Source organism: Excalfactoria chinensis, chromosome 4 (assembly GCF_039878825.1).
Source record: "Excalfactoria chinensis isolate bCotChi1 chromosome 4, bCotChi1.hap2, whole genome shotgun sequence".
NCBI lineage: Eukaryota > Metazoa > Chordata > Aves > Galliformes > Phasianidae > Excalfactoria > Excalfactoria chinensis.
In genome coordinates this window covers 52,860,690-52,883,588 of record NC_092828.1, presented here as the reverse complement: position 1 = coordinate 52,883,588, position 22,899 = coordinate 52,860,690, and the positions used below count along the sequence as shown (strand labels likewise).

The 22,899-nt window shown below is 34.0% G+C and overlaps 1 protein-coding gene across 4 annotated transcripts in view; it reads left to right on the top strand.

Moving 5' to 3' along the window:
* The window catches only part of CCSER1 (coiled-coil serine rich protein 1), a 585,787-nt gene that overhangs the window by 382,439 nt on the left and 180,449 nt on the right, over nt 1–22,899 (top strand). Inside the window, exon 10 of one of the 4 annotated variants that reach the window (XM_072336465.1) lies at nt 10,971–11,042. The exons of the other annotated variants lie outside the window; for them this stretch is intronic. Coding sequence (XP_072192566.1) covers nt 10,971–11,033 — 63 coding nt within the window. The 3' untranslated portion in view covers nt 11,034–11,042. Of the gene's footprint in view, nt 1–10,970; nt 11,043–22,899 lie in introns of those variants that run through there. 4 annotated transcript variants of the gene reach the window in all.

Below are 22,899 nucleotides of genomic sequence, written 5' to 3'. Positions count from 1 at the left end.
ATGGCATTTCATTTGTAATGTTCAAAAAAGCAAAATAAGGAAAACAAAGTCTGGATGCTGGCAATGAAAGAATAATTCTCTTTGGTTACCAGCAAGTGCACTGTATTTAAAAAAAAAAAAAAAAAAAAAAAAAAAAGGCATACAAATAATGCTGAAGATGCTGTGCAGCAGTTGTGTGTATGTTACAACCTTACATTTAGTACCAGGTTCATTACTTCCAGAGAGGTTTTTATTCATTTAGAAACACTCAGAAGAAATCTGGTGTTGCTGCTGATGTTAACCATCATTATAAAATTAAAGGATACCTTTGTGTTGGATAATTAAATGAAAGGATTAAATCTGTCTGCATGTGATGCGTGCATACTAATATTTGGGGATAAATACCAACATCTTCACTAACAAAATATTGTGGTTTTAAGTGAACAAGAGCAAGCCATACCTGCTTAAGTGGAATGACGATCAGACAGCGACAGTACTATCTTCATATCTAAAATATCCAAAACAGTTACAAATTTGGACATAAAAAACATGAGCTTTCAGTGTACATTAAAAGTGTGCATTTAATGTGTGTGTGTTTAAGTACATCTTCCAGTCTGTTAAATGTTTGAGGAGAAATGATTGCTGCAAGGCCAAACTGAATGATAAAACAAAGAAAAACAAGCTTTCCTGGTTAGAGTGCAGGTTTGAAGAAAGACCATTTCAATGTGAAAGTAGAGCTTCTGTTGCTTTAGTGGAGTCAACTTTATTAAATGAATACTTTGTATACTTCAAAAGCACCTAAAAGCCCTGGAGAAAAACCCCATAGTAGTTCCAGAAAATGAACAGAAATGCTGAGACTTGCAATGTACATTTGTCAGTTCAGAGTTTGTCTGGTATTTGGTAATATTCCTGTTGTCCCAACATTTTTTTTGGAGTCTTTTAAGTCTATCCCCAGAATCCAGAAGGCTCTTACTAGAGAAACAGAAGCTAAACAAAGTGTCTACTGAATACTGTTTCATGCATACTTACATTGTCTTGCTATAGGAATATGTTATAAATAAATGAATTTGGAAATTTGTAATAACTGGAAAAAAAAAAAAAGCATGCGATGTCTATGCAGAAATCTCTCTGAACTGAAAAACTATGTATAAAGTGAGCTGAAAGCACAGGTAGTATTGTTAACTGGGCTCTGCACCTATTTAGGGTGCTACATGAGCTCAAGGCAAGGCTATGCAGTCAGTCATTTGAGCTTTCCTGTTCTTAGTTAAGATCTGTAACAGGGGATCTGACTTTAGTAACTGTGGTGGTCTTTGGGCAAACTGCTAGGAGGCTGTTATCCCATGCATAGGCTGTCTGGATCAGCTCCTGAAGAACCAACCACAATAAAGCATTCAATATTCTGAAAAATCTGTTCTGTAAAAGCTTTGACCATGTGGTGTGCCATATATATATTTATATTTAAGTTTCATGTGGTAATTCATTGCATTCTCAGTTAAATCTGTGTAACACTAAAGACTGTGTAAGCTTGACATTAACCAAATAGAAGCTGAACAGCAGGTAGAGTTTAGTTTCCAACTTAGGGCCACAAATTCTGTGGCAGTTATTACATAAGCATCTGTTGAACCTTAGTAATTTAATCCTTGAGGAATTACTACTTTGCAAAATAATAGTAATAATGTTTCACAGGAAACTGAATGAAAATTGTATAGTTTAGTATTGCTTTTACTGATAATGAAGTATATTTTCAACATAGTTGCTTTTTAGAACAGTACTGCAATTTCCTGATTACATGTGAAGGAATCACTAATTTGAATAGCATAATCTTTATGAATTTCTTCATTGTTGGACTCTGAGATATGACTTATCTGGCTGCCAAAATATCGTGGACAAGCATAGTGAAATACAAAATGAGAACAAAGCTAATAAAAACAAGGAGGAAAGCAAAACCTCTATAAACCCAGCAGAATATATCAATGGTACTTTGAGGTTGTTTTTTGTGTGTGTGTGTTTGCTTTAATATTTTGCAACAAATATCCATGGGGACAGATAGAACTAGCTTCTGAACATCTTTATTTCTCAATGCTCTTTACAAATACTGACCACTTGTAGGGAAAATGTAAAACATAAATAATTTTAAAGTGATGTTAATAGTAAACCATCCACTTACTTGATGCTTTTCACAACCTGATGACTGATCATTGCCAATAGACCTGTTTTGTGGTGGCTTTTTTTTTTTTTTTTTTTTTTTCTAGTTTATTCCCTTTGAGATTCTGTGTCTACGTTTTGTCACTTAAACATCTTATGTAAATACTTTTTGCTGTGTTTTTAGTTAGATTATTCTTTGGTAGAAGATCAGTTAATGATGTTCATGTTATCTGTAATGATAGAGTCATTACCCAGTGTTCAGGAGTTTTTACAGGGCCTTTTTCAGTAGTTCACTATCATTATAATTCTGTCTTTATTGAACTTCGTTATGGTGATAAGCAGATTAAGTAAGGAGAAAAGAAATGTGTTGGCTGACTCCACTCCCTAAACCCAGCTCTTTCTGTCTTTCTCAAGTTTCTTGTTGCCATGTCTGCAATTTTCTATTGCTGTTGAGAATTCTTGCGAATTCTGTTAGTGGTGAGATTTTTGTTCTGGCTCATTATTTTCCCCTGCTGTTCCTTTGCTCGTTTTCTTTTATCCTACTGTATTGCTTTTATTCTCTTTCTTCATTACAGTCCCATTTGGCTCCTACTTTTTTTCTATAAAACATAATTTTTATCACCTTTAAAGCATGCTTCTAAAATTTCAACAGCAACGCAAACCAGAATGTAGCACTTCTACCTTGGTTTTATTAGTCTTTGTTTGTTTGTTTGTTTTTAGATGGAAGGGAAGAGGGAAAAGACATTAAATGCAAACTTCCCAGATTGGTGTAATTCTAAGAGAGAAGGAAGTGATGATTTTCCTTTTCCCATAGTTAATATTGCTAGCTGCTGTGATCAAATCTTGTAAAAAGAAAATAAGGCTATTTTTAATTCCGTGGATGGTGAGGTCAGTTTTGGTATCTTTTTAAATGTTTAGAGAATATTGTTTTGTTCTGTATCAGGTAAGAAATTCTCTTTCTTAAACCATTTATTGTAGTTCTTAGTCGGAAGTATCAAGTGAATTTTACAGTATGCTGTCAACATAGGTCTTAGACTGACTATGCAACAACTATTTTCAGTTCATCATGCACATGTACAATTTAATTAAAAACCCTGAATTTTTTTTTTCTGGGCATCTACAGAAAGCTTTTTACTCTACCACTTGGCTTACCTTTAAAAAATGTTTTGCATTACCTTGTATTTTGCAATTTAATTAATATTTAGTAGTTCTTGCCTCTGATCTAACTAAACAGAATGCTTTTTATGTTTTTCGTGGCATGTATTGGTGGAAGATCTTAGGACAGTAAATAAGGCTATACAGAGAAGTCGCTGATGTAATGTATTCCTCTTTTGTAATGCTGTTCTATACGCTTCAATGTAGATCTCACAATCCTTATTGCACACAAACATTCATACAGTTCTTAAAATTGACTCTTAAAACTCTAGAGGAGCTACTGTTAGAAGAAAGATTTAATATTTTCAAAATATTGGGCAGCTTTTCTTCTGCTAAAGATGCTAATTTCAGCTTTGTTTCTCTTCTGTATTGAAAGCAGCAATTGCTGCTTTCCCCTTATTCTGTACTTGTAACTAATTTAGTGTTCTGCTTTAGTCTGGATAAATTTAGTTTATCTATTATTAGTACCAGTATTTCTGCACGAATATTAAAAATGTTCAGAAAATTTAGGCCTTGTGCTTGTAAAATGCACAACTTATTCTTTGATTATTTTGAGTACATTATTGAAAAACAAAATGAAAATGTTATTGAGTAAACCTGGAAATACACTGAGGATTTTTCATGGCTTTCATGGTTTCACAGAAGTCTTTTTTTTTTTAAAGGTCAGTATCTTAAGGTTCAACTACTCTGTTGTTTAGGGAATTCATGCCCAGGGGAGACGTGAAACCACTCCATCAGACTCAGAGAAAGCTTCTGAAGAAATATTTACAGCATGCTGTTCAGTATCTATAGTAAGAGGAAGCTCTGTTTTGATTTTAAAAGAACAAGGGGATGTTTGCACCCTGATTCAGTCTCTGTGTTCAGGTTGTATTGAACTGTCCTGAAAGCATTACAGTGAGCCATTAGATCACAAAATCTCTCCTTAACATTTTCTTAGTATTTCAGTTCCCTTTTATAAGTAACAAATTGATTGAGGTTTTTTTTGTTGTTGTTGTTGTTTTGTTGGATTTTTTTCTTTTTCCATGCTTTTGTTATGGTTTTTGAACAGCTATCCTCCTCCCAGCGTGCAACACCTTCTATTTGTGCATTTAATCATTCACATAAAAAAAAAATTGAGGTTGAGGCAGGGAGAGTGTAACAATGTTGGAAGCAGTTACTTAGAGTGTGATTTCATATGGAGGTACTGATGAAGACAAGAAGTATGAGTTTGTAGTTTATAATAGAATTTCCAGTTAAAAAAACACCACAAAAAGAACATTGCTAAAATTTTACTAACATATTTTATAACCTGAGATAGCTTGTTCAGAAATGTAGTTTGTGCTCTGTCCCTGGAAACTCAGTGAGAGGCTGGATTTGCACTGAGCAACTTGATCTCACTGTACATGTCCCTGTTCATTACAGGGGAGCTGGACTAGATAATTTTTAAAGGTCTCTTCCAACTCCAAGGTATCTATGATATTTGATTTCTATATAAATTATGATAAAATCCTTGTGTTAGGGGGGAAAACAAGTTAAATCAACAGTTCATGAATTCTTCAACTACTTAATCTTTTTTTTGTCTTGTAAGTGTATTATCTCTTCCAAAAGCGGTTGATCAAGTGGTGTATATATATAATTCCTAAAAGATGCACTGAGTTCATGTTGGATAGTTGTGCTAATATCTGCTTAATCTCAGAGGAAGCTACGTTTCAGGTAGGAACTGTGCAGTAACAACTTTGTCTTTTGTAGGTAGAATAATAGCCATGCTTGGAAACTCTCCTTTTTGTTTATGATGCTTCTGGTTAGACAGAGGACAAATCCACCTCTTGTTACACTATGATGCTATCACAGAATCACAGAATTGTAGGGGTTGGAAGGGACCTCTTGAGATCATATCTAGGCAAGGGTTATAGTTTCATCACTAGCTGTAAATGGTAGCAACTCAAATTACAGTGAGGAATATTTAAGAATCACAAATGCTAATAAAATTCTATTGTAAATCATCCAAGGTGCTTGTTTCCGTCTGTTTTAATAATTCTGTCTTTTCAGAAGGGTTGTTACTTGTTGCAACAAACATTAACTTCAGTAGCTTAATATCTTATGCAGTGCTCTCGTTTGGAGACCATTAAATTCCACCAGTCAAGTCAAAGGTTGCACTTGCTTTTGTTTTTCACTTTTATTTTTTTTCTCATGATATTTTGATTTAGCATAATGGCCATTTTTGAATGTGAATATTTTGTACATGAAATATGCTGAAAATGTTTTCTGCTAATTTTTATCTATTGCTGTGTCACTACATATGAATGTATGGTATGAAATTGTTTTTTCCCTATACAATGGAAAGTCCATTGTATTTGGCTGGGAGGGGTTTTCCACATTGCCAGAGCAGAAGTCTGCTTTGCCTTTGAAAGGTGCTAATAGGCTTCTGTGACAGGTTTCAGAGTTGAGACCTATCCATTTTTCTCATAATGGGATCTGAAATTGAATTTGTTGTTCATTTGTGTGGTATAAATAGGATAGCATGACATTTTCTTTGTACGGTTTCATATCAACACACGCACAAATATATATAAAGAATAGTATAAAAAGTGATTTAGAAATTTTGCAAGCTAGAAGCACAGCAATTGCTTCTTCTTCATTGGTTTAACTCTCTAAGTTCAAAAATTACTTGAATTATATCTTGTTACCTTCCATGGACTATTAAGACCACATTTAGTATCAGTCAAAGAATTTAGGATGAAATAGATGGGCATTTTTGTTGTTTATTATACCTTGTACTGTGACAGGAGTGAGCAGCAAACTTCTCATTCTAGCTTTAGAATGAGAACAAAACTGATTTTTCTACCTGCAAAATGCTTGGTGCTGTAAAAAAGTGTACATAGTACAATATGACATCACTTTGTCACTTTTCTCCCACTGTTTATTTCCTTTGTAATATAATTGATTAGATTCTGATCAGTTCCAGCTTTTTATAGAACTGTGCAATATGTAAAAAGCCACAGTGTGGGTATTTGAGTATTTACCATTTTTGAGGCAGAGAAAAGTATATTTTCTGTTTCCTTTTCATGTATTTGTACTGCGAACTCTACGATCCTGATCAGTGCAGATCAATAGCACTCCACCAGAACAGGCAGATCCATCATAAGCCCATGTGCATTGCAGTATCTTTAGCAGAAGCATGATTTGTGCTTTATTTTACTATAGAAGTTTCAAAAATGATATTGAATTATATTTTTTCCTTTATTTCACCTCTCCACACACAAAAGAAGTGATTCTGATTTCATTTCATCTGTTAAATGAACAAGTGTGATTCACAGTTAATCTCCAATTGTGTGCTAACTAATCCAATTTGCAGAAACAAAATGTGATTAATGCATATCTTTAAAATGTACACCCAATTACACAGAATATAATCTCTAAATTTGTATAAATAGAAGTTATAATTTTAAACATTGTAGATAATGAGCAATTTTCTGAACTTATATTTGCATATACTAATTAAGAACTGCTTCATTGTATTTATGTTTGCAAACAGGTTTTGTGCTCATTACTTAGTGCTCTGTGAACACAGAAATTAACATACCATTTTTGGTACAGATCCAAAACGTACATCTTATAATGAATTCTGAATCTAAATTCATCTTTTGACATTTTAAATTAGTTGTGGAGTTTTAAGGTAACATTATATTTCTTGCATCTGTGGATATATATTCTTGCCTGCCTGCCTAATGTTTTAAATCCTAAATAATCAAAGCTGTACAATAAGGTTAGTTAATAAACTAGCTTTTAGAAATAAAGTGACAGTACTAATTTTGTTAACTGTGTTTAAAGCGGCCACTAAAAAAATTTCAGTTACCCTATGTGCTATAGTGCCAAAACCCTGAAGCTACTGAAAGGGAAATCTTAAGGAGGTAGTTTAATGTCTGCAAGGAAAACTTAATGTTGTTAGTGTAAGGCTGCCAAGAGATAAATGTATCTACTAATCAATATTTAATTTAGATAAATTTATCTTAATATTTTCAGAAGCACCCATCCTTAACTATATTCCCTAAATACAACTGAAGCATCTTTGAGCTCTGTCTGTAATCTAATATCCCATAAACCCATGAGTATAGGAGTAAGATGTTTATATAGTATGTTTGCTTCAAATGTTCATCTCTTTTCTGTTGGCAGCTATTCTGTCAACTGTTACTAGGTCTTAAGGGATGATGGTTTAATAAATGTTGGAGGAAAGGATTAATTAATCGGTACAACTTGCAGTCACTGTACAGCAATGGTATTTGGTTTTCTGTTTTTGGATTTGGGAATTGGTTATTCACATTGTTTTCTGTATTAGTAACATAGAAATCAGCATTGCCCCTGAGTAAAAACAGTATCTGAAAATGTGTCTGAAGTCTTCCATGGGCATGTATTCATTCTTCACTTTTGCCATGTCAGTGTGAGAGAAGATGTCCTTGTCATTGTGGTGCAAGAGGAAAGTTAAAAAATATCTGGGAAGCATTACATTTGCAGTGTGAGATTTTATTTATTTATTTTACTTAATAGTCTTGGGTAGCTGTTAAATTTCGTTAGTGCCAGATGCAAAATTTGGTCCCCTTCTTACATGCATGCCTTATTCCTCCAAATATTTTTCACTGTTCTTAGCAGTGTACAGTTTTTGATGACAGCACAGTCTCAGAAAAGAGGTTACTTACTGAGCTGATATGGACTTCTTGATGAAATGTCATGGTGTGTTGAGGGTTACTATTGAAAGAATGTGTTCAAACTTTTTTTTCCTAAATACAGGTAGATAAATAATGAAACTTTCTGCTGTTACCCTCATGTAACCAAAGATAACAGGATGTACTTTTTGAGGTGTGCACAAAGCAAAGAAAAAGTACCTTCCTCGTACCACGTTATCTTTATAAATTAGGAGACCTCTGTAGGCTCAAAGGGAAATGTACTTATTTCTGCTTCTGTTATGCTTGGAGAGAACAGGAATTTCATTGTGTTTTCACAGGTGACCAGCACAAGGCACATAAATTTAGTGTCAATATCCAATTCAAGTTTAGCTTTAGCTATATTGATGCTGAACATTAAGGAGATGGGGAAGAGGTGAGGAAAAGATAAATGTAAATTGAATTGTTTGCATCCAAGTTCTGCATTTGTATGACTCACTTTCAGGTAGAGATGGATCCCAATGGGTATAAGTAATATGTTGAGTGGTTCACAAGTCCAAATTGCCTCTTGCTAACTCAGTTAATTTTTACTGTGAAAATAGCAATTATTATCTCCAGCAAACAGATTCTTCCATGTACTCACTCCTGAGATTATTCATTTTCAGTCAGGTCAAACAGCATGACCTCAAGGCCCCAGAAAGCAGAGAGTAGGCACAGGTTCTACCAGACTGGTTTTAAGTACAAACTGCAAATAATAATTTTTAGTTTTTGATACACAGAAACATTTAAGTTTTTTAATAATGAGACCATCCATATAGTGGTCGTGGATATTAATTGATTCTTTGTATCATATAAGGTCATTAAATACAGATTATATCTTCTCTCTGTAGGATTTGTTTGATGTTTTAGCAAGTTTATTCATCTCATTAGCCCAGAAAAAACGTATTTATGTTCTTTGTTAGGTCAGATCATGACTTGAAATAGCAAACCTGATCACATGTGAGCGCTAATGATTCTGTGAAGGGGTTGGCACCTCCCTCCTTTGTCAAATCAGATTCTCACAGGGGTAAGATTATTTGTGACTAATGATAGGCAGAATACTCTCAGGTGAGGCAGATCTTAGAGAAACATGCTAGTATACTCCGTGTGCCCAGAAAATTTGTCTCATGCTACTACAGACATTCCTTGATAGAGAACGCTGCATATACAGTTCTGTGGATCTGTGCTACAATGTCATGTGGCGCCAAGGAACCCAATTCAACCTCACCAAGGGACAATCTAGCAGCTGAGCAACCCATCTTCTTGGGGATATACTAGGTGATATAAATACCTTCAGGAAGATTTCCTGTTTTTGGAGATCTATAGAAGGCTAGTTATAATAGCATGATATTTCTAAGAAATACAAACATTAAAAGCATTAATGAGGTTTAAAAAACAATCATTACATACCACTGACAAACAAGCAAACAATAAGATGTTTGCACAGCATGAAGCGAATAAACTTTTATAGAGATACTACAATTGAAGTTCAGTTTTATAAGGAGCATATCTCTTGATCTCAAAATGATACAGAAGTCTCTATTAGCATATACAAACAGAAATAGCCCAGGCCTGGTTTGTATGTCCTATTACCAAAACACTGTGCGTATGAGAAGTTTCATTTTACTGTCTGCACAGAATTACTACCCAGATCAATTTATAGCTTTTGGAAAAGTGCAGAAGTAGTTCTACATATTAATTGGATAGTTGTTGAAGATAAAATGCTGTAATAAACTTTATGACCCTGAAGGGAACAATGATTTGATGATATCTTCAGTGTTGGTATTTTTGCTTTTTCTGTGTCATTGCCATCTTGCTATGTATTTGTAGCTGTAGTGTTACTTAATGTTTTGAGAGTTATTCTAGCATTTCTTTCTTGCTTTCTGTGCTTTTTTGATTTATCTATTTTATTTTTTTTTTTAACCACATCACTTAGCAGTGAAGCTTCTGAACTTGTTAGCATAAAAACTGTTTTCTGGCTTTATGTCACCAGTGATGTTCTATGTGATCTCATGTATGTTTTTCCTTTCCGTACCTCAGTTTTATTATTTGACATTTTCTTAAGTGCTTTGAATTATTTTCATGTGAGGACTTACTCTTTAGTAGGAAACAGTACTATGTCTCATTTTCAACATTTGCATCAAATACTTAAAATTTGTGGTGCTACATTCTTTTTATGTGTTTAGTAGAAGAAAAAAAGTGTGATGGCTTTATGTCAACATAAAAACTAATGTTTGTAATACAAAAATCATCAGCTAGTCAGATTGTTATTAACAGTATAAATATGTAATTTGAAAACCTACTCTCAGCTTGAAAAGTAAATCAAAGAGATATTAGTAGGTTATAAACTGTCACAGTTGAAATGCCATTGTTATTTTATATGGATTTACTATTAAAACATAAGATACATCTACTTTTTAGTGCGTGACGCTTGATTGTTTCTGATCACCGTTTAATATTATTCCTATCTATAGCACATTCACACAGTCAGAACAGAGAATTACTGAATTTTATAATGACCACATTGTACAAATGAATTAGTAGCAATATTTCTGTGCTAGCTTCTAGGATCAGATTGGAACTGTTTTTAAAGCAATAACAACAAAACTTTTCCATTCTGGAAAATATTTTCAGCAATTCAGAACTGAAGGGATGAAGATGATTCTGTATGTTCCTTTTATTTGAACTGTAACATCTATCAAAATTTCATGGGGTAAACCCAGATAGGTTTTATTTATTATTTTATTATGTGGCACTACAATTTTGACTTACTTGTCTTAGGCAGAGTAGTAAACACAGTATTCTTACCTGAAATACACTTTGTGGTACTGAAAGTAGTTAGTCATTCTTCAGAAAGCATTTGCTTATTCTTATAGAAAGTATGCAAGTAAGTTTCTAAAAACAGAAATTATTCTAAGATTACTACTTGAGTGGTTTTGGATGCTTATATTCATAAATGGTCGTTGATGACTAAACTCTTGCATAGTAAAGCAGAACACCATTTATTTTTTTCAGGAGGAGCAGTGCACATGCAGAAGTAACATGCATTATGTCCTGGAAAGCTGCATAGGATGTTAATATATTGTTTATAAGAGTATTTTTTCTATGTGTTTTGCTAATTTATCCAAGGTGTGTGTAAGCCTGATGTGGAATAATAATGCATTTTGTTCTTCTTCATTATGTTGTGATAGGATTGACTTTGTAGTAGATGCTGTTTTGATTAATGCATTACAAAATATGGGCCAGCTGTATATCAACCTACTGCATGAGCCTTATTTTCAAAATTCATCAAACCTGGTATGTAATGTCTCATTTTCCCTGTGGGCTGCCATAACCTACTATTCCATAGCAAAGTTGAGCATCTAAAGCATCAGACTTGAACAAAAAAGTGAAACATAACAGAAAAGTACAGAATTCACCTGTAACCAGGGAGTCCTACAGTCCTTTGTTTCAGATGATCAGTCAGTTGAATTGCACTTTTGTATTCTTATTTTCTCTTGAATTTGATTTTAGGGTTTTTTTTCTGTTGAATATCAGCAAAATAGTATTGGATGCCAACTAAAACATTTTTCTGGCTGCAGATAGACAGTTTTTGGGTTTTTTTTTTTTTATTACTTTGTAAAGACATCAGCACATTGACTTTAATTTTGCAAGTGAGACTTCTGGCTTTTTTGAATGGAGTTTTTTTTTTGGTTTTTTTTTTTTGGGGGGGGGATGGTGGGAGAGGATTTCTTTTTCTGCTTGAAATAGGATTTGTTGTCTCCAAACTTGCCCAGCGTCAATCACCGCTTCCCTCACTAGTCTGTGCTGACATTACTACAGTCAAATACAAACACTAGAGTTTTCACTTAACTTTCATTACATTCTACCATTCAAGAAGGCATTGCATAGCAATCAATATAGGATCATATTCCGATGAAAGTGTGGGCTATTATCAAAAAGGAAAATACATGTGTATTTAAAAAATATTTTTGTTGTAGTACCTATCATTATGTAAGAGCATGTATAATTAGAAAGTTAGCTTTTCCTTGGAAGATAATACCAAAGAAAAAGTCATTTTTGCTAGAACAACTAGTAACTCCAAAGCTTACCTCTGCATAATGAAAATGTGGAAAGAACTATATGGCAACAAATTCTCCCTATTTCCTTTTCTTTCTCTTCACTTTTTTCCTGTTGCCTTTGCAATGACCTCTACTTTTTCAAATTGATAGTGTTCACATTGTGGAGAACATGTACTACACTATGAAAATGAACCTGCAAGCAAAGCATTTTGCTGAGGCAGAAGGTTGTTAAATTGAGAGATGTGCTAAATGATAGGTAACAGAAATTATCCTAATAAGTGTCCGCTATTGACAGTGTAAGAAATCATGATATCCAAAACCAAAACTTGGGCTGATTTTGCAGTGTGCTAGTTAGTTTTTTGGGAGACTGTCTGAGCCTTGGATTTCAATTTAATTTGTGAAAAATATATATTTTTCTATGATTAGAAAAAGAGATCTTTTTAGGAAAAGCATTGCCATCTTATGTCAGTGTCTGTTAAAAGTCCAATTACGCTACTGTAATATGTGAATTAGTGTGACATGAGTGCAAGTTTCAACAATAACTGTACATAGCTCATTTCCTTGACATTGCTATAGAAGTATTAATTCATTTAAAGTGTTTTCAGTTACTTTAAATATACATACATATATATACGTATATACATATTTGATTTACAGTGTTAGAGCAGTTATCTGAAAATGCAGAAATTTTGGGGAGTGGATAATTGTTTGGAAGGAACAGGCGAAAACAGTAGCAGTTATTGGCAGTATAAAATCTGTCTTGCAGAAAAATAGATATATTTCATGGCTATCTTCAGGTTAGCACATCCAAAAATGCACTCAAAATTTATTCCGGGATACTGCATCATTAATGTTTAATGGAGAAATAAATCTGGGTATCATCAGCATAGCAAGGCTATAATCTTTGGATGTGAGTAATGTGTCTCATGTGGGTGGGCATGAATGGCAAGTAAGATGGGATAAAATATGCAACTTTATATGAGGCACTGTGGGGGACTGGTGAAGATCTGGTTGCTATTCCTGAAACACAGGATGGTAATGCCCCATAAAATCAGAGCTGCACCAAACAGATAGAAACATAAAAACAAAATAAAAGCAAATAAATATTTATTTTGCTTTAAAGCAGACAAACAAAAAGAAGATACCAACTGCAAATCTTGGGAAATTATCATTATAATTATTTGGTATCTTGCAGTAATTAGTTCACCTAATTCCATCAAGTAGTACTCTGTAAAGAACAAAATCAAATATGTAATTTGGAAAATCTGACAGTATGAGAAATTTTGGTTCGTATTTGTTGGTATTGGGTGTCGGGATTGCGTATCTGCTCTTCCATTATTTAAATGTACCATGAATAAAGATAATGTTGTTTTCTGTCTAGAATGGCTTGAAGTAATGCTCAAGAAGGAAGATCTATCAGGAAACTTACCTTTCCTGACTTGATGGAGGCTTATATGTCTATGAGCTATGCTTTCATTAATGTACATTTTAAACTCTTTGTTTTTCCCATTAATTTAATTAAATTTTCAGGTAATTAGACTTAATAGCCTAAAATACACTATTTTAATTTTTTTAATAGAGATTACATTTAATTAATTACTGTAATCAAAGCGGTCTATTATCAAATAAAATGGCTATCTGTAATTTTTTTAGAAGTCTTTTGTTTTTGCTGCTGCCTTCACAGTAATAGCCTATTTACCCATTATAACTTATTTCTGTTTACCTTAGAGAATACTTGAAACTGAAGAACCTCATTCAGATGCGTATTTTCTTTCCATGCAATGTGTTTTGGTGCATTTTCTCCAGTAAAGTTCCCAGAATTTATTTCCTCTGAATCGAATAAACGTAGGAAATGAAAATAATTAGGTCCCTTTTGACTAGCAAGTAGTGTATACATAGATCTTGTATTTAGTTGACTTTGTAAAAATAATTAAATAAAATCTTTTTTATATTATTTTTATGTTTTCAGAGGCTGCACCATAGTATTCTTCATTTGTACAGAACGTGGTGCCTCTTATTTATTTGTACAGAAACTACAACAGATATAAAGAGCACAATAACGCTAATTGATAAAGCAAATTCTCAACTACCAAACAATACTTTTTGATGGAGTCACCACTATTAGTTATGCATTTTTGATTGCACAAAAATGTAAATATATATTTATGAAAATTGGCATGAGCGGAGAGCATAGGCATATCCTTGCTTGTTAAGTTAAGCTCTTAAGAAGCCCAGAGATGTAGGAGAGTTCTTGGAGAAACAGAGGCTGTTTCACTCTCATATTTAATACTTGTTAACATGTTAGAAAGGGAAAACAATCAAGCTCTTTGGAGTTTCATTAAGTTGGATTGGCAGTGTTAGACTGTCCATACTAGGGTACAAGAGGAAATGGCAGAGGTAGAGATAACACCAAAATACTTTAAATTGCTATACGTACTCTTAAAACAGAAGCATCTTCTCTCTAATTTACTTGGTTTGCTAATTAGCTAGAAATAAGTATATAATGAGGGGAAAATATTTGTTTTATAGTTTTGTTTTCTTTTGATGCACTGTATTTTTTCAGCTTCCAATTTCAAACCAAAAACTTCTGTCCCCAGAGTGCAGTTGGAGGTGAATTATGTTGCTTTGACCATACCATGCTTATAGATCTGTCCAACTACTGAAATAATTGGAATTTTTCAGTGAAAAATTTCATGAATTATGAATATGTTTCTTACTGTATGTATTCTAAAGAAGCAAGTATTCTCCTTAATATATTGAGACAGTAAAAACTATTTATATTCTTACTGTAGAACCAGTATGTCCTCCTGGACTGTGAGGCCAGGAGGATTTGAAATCCATATGTGTAAAACATTGCTAGAATGATAACTCAATTTTACAGAGCTATAAGCGTTGTATGTGACCTTTAAAAACTTCAAGCCTTTAAAAAAAATAAAAAATAGCAACAAATATAAAGGCTGTTCAAAATTTTTTAATTTTGCCTCAGTTGTGTTTGACTTTGTCAAAATTTAAAAACTTTCTAAGTACTCTCTGAACTAATACCTATCATAAAGTTTTAAAGGCCATTAACCAGATTCATGTTCTCATATTTTAAGTGAGAAGCCGTGTTTTTTGCACACCATTTAGCTGGTAGGTATGTATAATAAAAAGCGTAGTTTATTGGGCAATAATGATGTATTTAGAAGATATTTATTTTAGTTTACTGAAAAATGGTTTCATACGTGTGTTTGGCTTCTACTCAGAGTGCAGCCTTTATGAACTTGATTCCTACTGAGGGTCCCTTCCTAGTTCTATTGTTGTTTCTTGGGTTTCCTTGAGGGGAAGGTGGCCTAGGTCTGTTGCTGCAGTATATCATACAAAGGCAAGGACTTTTGGCAGCTCTTGACATCACCTTCTACTGGACTGTTAAGGGTTTTATGTTATAGAATGCAAGATATAGATGTATCTTACAAACAGGCATCTCACTTTTATAGTGAGATTACATTTTAGACATTACATGTCCAAAGGCATCCTTTTAGTGGATTGTTAAATGCACTTTCAGGTGGTGTGTCAAACATAAAAATGTAAGGAGGCAACACTCCCTAGCATGTTATTGGAGATCTTTATTTTGTTATGTTACCTCTCAAAGAAAAAAAACAGAATTAAATACAAAGCAACCATTAGGGAGGGATTGGGAATGAACTATGAATTCTTTAGCAACTGTGAAATGTCTTAATAAAAAAAAATCAACCACAGAAATAGTGTTAATAGAAATATACATCATTTCCTTGCTTATTTAAATGTTTGGTTGTATAATAGTATTTTTTTTTCCCCCATTCTTTGGTTTTGTTTTCTTCATGCCTGCAAAATTGTTTCTGATTATGTATATGTGCAAAGAAAACAAAAGCAGAAGGCTCTCATCATGGTGAATGTGATGTATGTTGTCTCCTGAAAGGTCTGAAAATGTTGTTACCTCTGGAATGATGTAGTTTGGTCTAGGGGGAATGCTTTTAAAGTATCACAGCAAACTACTTAGGCATTTAAGAATCTTTAACAAACATTATTTATGGGATATAAGCAATTACTAACTTAAGCAGTGGGGAGATGTTAAAGGTCCAGCACTACAGTATCTCAGGGCAAGGCTTAATTTATAATTATTGTAGAAGATAAAAAAAAAAAAAAAAAAATTAAGTGCTATTTTTTTTAAAAAAGAGGGACTTAATTACCTGATTTGCAAGCCATGCAACTAATGGAACAATCAGATTGTATTTGGAAGGAAAACTGAGATTTTTATTGTTGGCTTTTTTGGTTTTTTGCTTGTTTTAATTTGGAAATTATGGATAAACTGCATTAAAATAGCTATTTATTTTTTCCTTTCAATTTCATGAGATTTGTTTTGCTTCAGACCGTATAGTTCTAGTATTTGAAAACTATCCAATATTCCATGACACCCTACTGTACATAATGTGAAATTGTTATGATTTGGTGTGCCTTTTTGGTAGTAGAATATGTATGATATTTATGCTTGATCTGCAAACGTGGGAAAATAATGTATAAACAATGGAGATGGAGAAGAGTTGAATTTTCCAAATTGTGAGTGTGAGAGTGATTGTTAAAACTCTGAACAGAAAAAAGAACTAAAGAGTAGGAGTTCGGGTATAAATCTGTGTTGCTCTGTTGATGTACACGAGAGTATGGTAATCAGCATTCTGTCTGTCTGTAGCTTTTTGAACAGCATAGGGGTCTGGGATTTAGTCTGGAGAAGAGGAGACTCAGGGGAGACCTCACTGTATTCTACAACTTCCTGACAGGAAGTTTTGATGAGAAGGGGGTTGGCCTCATCTCCCAGGCAACAAAAAGGACCTGAGGAATTTCATAAAAGAGTGGTCAGACACTGGAATGTCCTGCCCAGGGAGGTGGTGGACTCACCATCCCTGGAGGAGCTCAAGAGGCATCTGGGTGAGGTGTTGTGAGATACGGTTAGTAGCTTAGTGGGTAGTAATGGTGATAGGATAATGGTTGGACTAGAAGATCTTGTAGGTCATTTTCAACTTTGTGATTCTGTGTGATTCTATAAAATTGTCTTTCACTTGATGGGATGTGAAAGAATTACCTTTATTTATTTATTTATAAAAAGATTGTTTCTAGTATGAGGTTTCCAGCTTGCTCATTTTGCTCTGATTTGATCAGCCTGTTTCCTGATTTCCGCTTGGTTCTGATGAGTGATTGTGTGCTTGCATCCATGCTTTTGGGAGAGAGGTGTGGCTGCAAGAAATTCTGTCCATAAGCAGTTGCATGTTCCTGGTGTCACAAGCATTGTGTGTTTGTGAAGGACTACTTCACTCAAAGCTGAAAATGGAAGCATAGTTAGTGAAAATGACAATTCCTTCATTTCAGACCTTTTTCAAAATTAATTTACATGCACTAGTTGTAAGCTAGAAAATATGCTTATTCTTCAAGACCTATTGCCAGAGGATAACAAAAAGAGGAGCTCTTCACAGACTAATATTTCTTGAAACTGATCTGCTTAAACATGGTAGTGTGAACTGCTGTTTAAATACTGTTGTTTGCAAACTATCACATTTTTTGCATTTTATTCATCCTTGTGTGAGGTTTGAAATGTAATGTGCATGATAAGTATGATCTCATTAACTAAATGCTTTACTTTGTTTAATTAATACTGTATTAGCATGATTGATTCCTTGGCACATTACTAAACTGATGCTTGATGCACTGAAGCAAAGGAGGGTAAAAAAAGACGAGAGAAAACAGGTGATTGTTGCTCTCTGGGGTTTGTGGCCATGGTATTGCAGTTCAGAAGAACATTAAACTATTGATGTCAGTGACTTGATGAATCCTTTTCTAATCCTACTCTTAAGTAAGACAATTTTGTGGGTACATTTAACTCTGGAAATGATTTTATATATTTACTTGCATTTTTAGGTTGTCTTCTTAGTAGAAGATAACCTTCTTTTGTTTTGTTGTTTTTTGTTGTTGTTGTTTGGTTGGTTGGTTTTTTCCATATTTTTAACATACTTTATCAACTTTGGAAATTTTATAAATCCCAGGGAAGAGACTGCTTGTAAGAATATAAGAGGTATCTCCAAACATTGTGAAGCAAGGACTTGTGAAAGGAAGACATGGAAGGGATTTCCAAAACTAGGAGTTAGATGAAAGCAAGTTTGTGGACATGATACAGACAATGTTACAGATTGATAAATACTGGGAGATAAATTAGTAATTCAAAATCAGTGATAGATGAAGAGGGTACAGTAGTCGTTTTTTCCAATAAATTCTTATATCTAGCCTACACATCATGTCATGTTCTCTACTTCTCATCTTATAATCAAAATAGTCTTTTAGAAGCATGTAATGAGTGCTTGAAGAAAATTATATACAATTCTAGTGGAGGAAACTGATTCTTTCTAAAAAAAGGTTAGAAATAAGTAATGAAGCTTACAGTGAGTCAGATCACTACTTAAAGAACACTGATCCATATTAAGAGCTTTAAGAAATATCATATCATATCATATCATATCATATCATATCATAGTATCATAGTATTGTGCGAGTTGGAAGGGACCTTAGAGATCATCGAGTCCAACTCCCGGGATTCGAGCCCTCTGTGTAGCAGAGCGGCACTTCTACCCCCTGCTCCACAGGGGGGGATTCGAACCCGGGCCCCCTGGTGTTGCAAACGGGAATTCTACCGCTGCACCACCGGAGGCACACAATATACTCATGTAGCTTCCTGTGAGACAAAGATTGTGTTACTATAAATCTAGTGCCTTCCACTCTTGCTTTGATTTTCTTTGCTGATGTACATATAAACTTCTCATGAATGATCCTGTGTAATATGACTATATCCCTTATGTTTCATGGTTTTTTTGTTTTTGTTTTTTGTTTGTTTGTTTGTTTGTTTTCCCCTCATTAAAAATACAAGTTTTATTGTGCCAAGCTAATTAATGATTGTGGTACAAGTCAGAAATTATTTCAGATTAAAGAAAAAAAATGTTTTTTGCCGGTTATTCAAAGCCTAGCTGTTTAGAAGAGGGTAAGCCCATCTGTGCTTTTTAGACTTCTTAAGGGCAGATAAATCTCTTGTCAGATCATGAATCTATTCATGAGTGTGTCTATTTTTAGTGTGGAATGCTGCCCTCTGTATATTTTTTTTTTTTGTTTGTGTAAAATTAAATTGCTGCCATAACATAAACAAGCACCATCTCTCATAACAGTAAAACCTCAGGAAATTTCATCACTTCAAAACAGAAATGGCGTGAAGCAATTCTGGAGAATGTTTGATTAATATTTAACTATTAGTCAAAGCAGCCTGCTTTAAAAGAAAAAAGTAAGGTCTGATCATTCACTCTGCCGTGTGTTTGTGATGCTGTGGAGAAGGGAAGGAATGCTTTTTTACTATTGCTATATTGGGTTTTGTTTGAAAACACATAGCCTAGTGATATGACCAAGGGAACATTTTATGAAACATAAGATTTTACAGGGAGTTGTACTTAGATCAGGAAAAAAATGTTAAAGAATAAGTATGTCAAAGTGTGCAAATCCTTTCTGTTAGTACTTTAAACTGAGTGAGTAAGCTTTCCAGGGTTCATTTATTAATGGGATAGGATAAAGTCCCTCGGAGATATGTCCAAACAAGTTAGAAAGAAATGTCTCAGATTTTGCAACATTTAATACTTGATAGAAGTGATTAATTCTGTGCAGTCTTGCTGATGGAAGGAACAGTTTCACCTTCTTCTCTTACAGTTAGCTTTTTTTTTATACTAGGTATAAGCCAAAGTTTAGACTCAGACACTGAGATATCCTCTGCTGGTGAAGAATGGTAGCCAAATCTTTTAAATGTTTGATTTTCTGAGTGGAAGATACTTTGATTTCAATAATTATGTAATAAAATTAAATAGTATAGTTTGATTATGGGTTGGTAAAGGAGTGGTTGGTTGGTTGTTTTTTAATCAGATTTGGTAAAAGAGTACACAATAGTAAGGGAGATAACATTTTTGACTCTGCTAGAGAGATGTTTTGAGGAGAGAACATAGTTAAAAGGGCCTTAGTCAAGGAGTTCAGAATTAAGAGAAGCAGAATTTCACCTCATTTGATAAAGAAAATTGTGTATACAGGAGGCAGGAGGGAAGAAGATACATTTATTCTGCTAATGCTCTAATTGTAGTAAAATCAGATTAAGAAAGCATTGGAGGGAGTTGAGAAGCTGAGCTGTCAGAGTACTGCTTATAATGCACTAAGAGGTGAAATGGTGATATTGGGCATAGCCACCATGAGCAACATTACTTGTCCTGTTCTCAGATCAAGCTGGCAAGTGGATGGACTATTGGAATAATCTCTGTAGGTCAACCAGGTAAATGTATCTTGTGGGGTGGAGGAAAGAAAGCAAAGAGGAGGAGGAGGAAGTGTAAAATCCCAGAGTTAAGACTCCAGGAAATTAAAAGACAATCTTGAGGCATACTGTCAAACTTCTGAATGTCATTCATAACAGTCTGAATTTTGGGGTATTTCTCTTATATTCACTGGTCAGTAATGTCCTCCGTGGTTTGGAAATGGAGTGGAAAAAATATGGTGTTTTGAGGCAAGAAGTTGTGGGTATGCATATGTTCTAAAATAGTTTCTGAAAACATTGTGAACACAAACAGTAGAAGGCGAGACAAAACATTTTCAGGAGTTACAAACATCTGCCTTGATAGAATGATTTCTCTATTGCATTTATCACTGGATGAAAATCCCAGAATAGTGTAGTAGTGAAGGAGTAGTGCCTAGTATTTATATAAAATTAGGAACAACAAACTATTGCAAGCCTCTTGGGGTAGAAGGCTAGAACTGAGAAGTTCTCATGTCATTATACAACAAGTCCCTAGGTATGGCGGGTGCCTTGGGCTGAAATACATTATTTTGACATGACAGCTACCAGGTGTTCTCTTTCTATTTGTTTTCACACACAAAAAAAATCTGAGGGTCTATCACAAATGAAGCAGAACTGATGCTGCCAGCATAATTTTTTTTATTTAGAAAAGTAAATCCCAGCTGCTCTGTAGCTAAAGGTTAGATTATTTGCTTCAAAACATGGTTGCCACTGTTGTTGTGTTTTCTTTTTTCTCTGTTTTGTTTAAGTCAAAGTATGCTGCATCTGCTCAGTGACAACAGAGAAATTCAGATTTATGAAAGTGAAGACATTCAGTTATTTTAAAATACAAAATGCTTATAATGTACTGTAGATAAGAATATATATGTATTATGTTCATGAAATAAGTGTCCAGTGTAATATTTTAAGTATGTAAGAGGTGGTCCTTGCCCCTCCCCAGGTCAGTCTTTGTGTGCTTCCTGGAACAGACAATTTTAAATGCCTTTTATCTCCCAGTTTGTTTTGCAGGAAATACCCAGCAGAGTTAACTGGATTTTAATAAGCTTCGCACCTAGAAAAGCTGTCATACACTGGTACTTATTTTTTAAATGTTTATGACAAAGTGAATGCTAAAACATAATTGATTATTTTATGCCTCATTATAGTACAGTGCCAGTCTAGTGTGCATATTCCTAGCTATATTGTTGGGTTTTATCACGTATGTAGGAGAGGATAAATTGGATTACCTTATTTGAATCTAAACTTACTATATTGGTGTCTTGTTTTAAAATTACACGCTTTATGCAAACTGCATAGTATAGTAGTTCTTCTGGATCATATTTAATGGCTCGCATCATTTTCTCTTTGGAAACCATACACACCTACACATACAATTCTCATAAAATTCTGTCTGTCAGTTGATAAGGTTGTGATTATAAAACTTCCTCAAGGCTTTTTCTCTTTGTCTTTCAGCTGCATAAATTCCAGATTGTTTGCTATCTATCCTGTGCTTTGATTTTAGCATGCAAAGTAGGCTGTTAGTTTCAACTGGAGAAATTATACAATGCTAATGTAGGCTGCTGCAATCTTCTACCCACTCTTCTCCTATAGGCCAGTGAATAGCTTCTAAAATAACTTTTTTTTAACCTTTTTTTTCCTGAGATGCTGTATTTTAAGCAGGAAACGCTTAAGGAGATGTTTCCCTACTTATTGAGCTTATTGAGGGACAAAAAGAGTGGAACCCAACCAACAATCTTGTTAGCTTTGACAGGATTGAGGAGCAGCAGTTGGCTCACTGCTCACCACTGTCACTGTATACAGCTGTCTCTTCCTTGGAAAATCTGCAGAGAGGCAAGGCAAACTCTACTTCCTTTACTCTGATTTTCATGGGTTTATACTGTTTTCACAGTAAGCAATTGGAAAAGGGTGTCTCACCTTGATTGTTGAAAATTGTCTGATTCTAACAAGAATTTTAATAAAAGATGCTGAATTATGATCTCCCCCCCCCCCCCCATAGTACAACCTGTGTTTAAATTTATTATGATAATTACCATGTGATTAGTAAAGTATGCTAGTGCAGTCACTAGAATAATCATTCTACTGTCACTCAGTGTGGTAGTTAAACACATTAAATTATTCTAATTAGTCAGTGATTGAATAACAAGCATTAATTTCTGATGTATTACCTGCAAAAAGTGCAGTAGTATAGTTAGCTGTTAGTGACTATGAAATATACGGGAAGATTTATTGTATAACTATCATAATTCAGGTGTTGTATGAGAAAGATTTGGACAAACATTTTCAAATAGACTAAATCTTCCTCCACTGTATTTTACCTTTGTTAAAACCATCCCACGACAGACTATGCTAAAATTATATTACAAAGCCAATTATTTTGTAGTTAATAAGCACCTGACCTAAATTAAATATTTTTTGGTAAATTCTGTCTTAATTTAAGAAGTTGTGTTTAAAATTTACTAGAGTTCCGAAGAATAGCTGCTGGATAGTCTTGTATGTGCACAGGTATGCAGGGGTG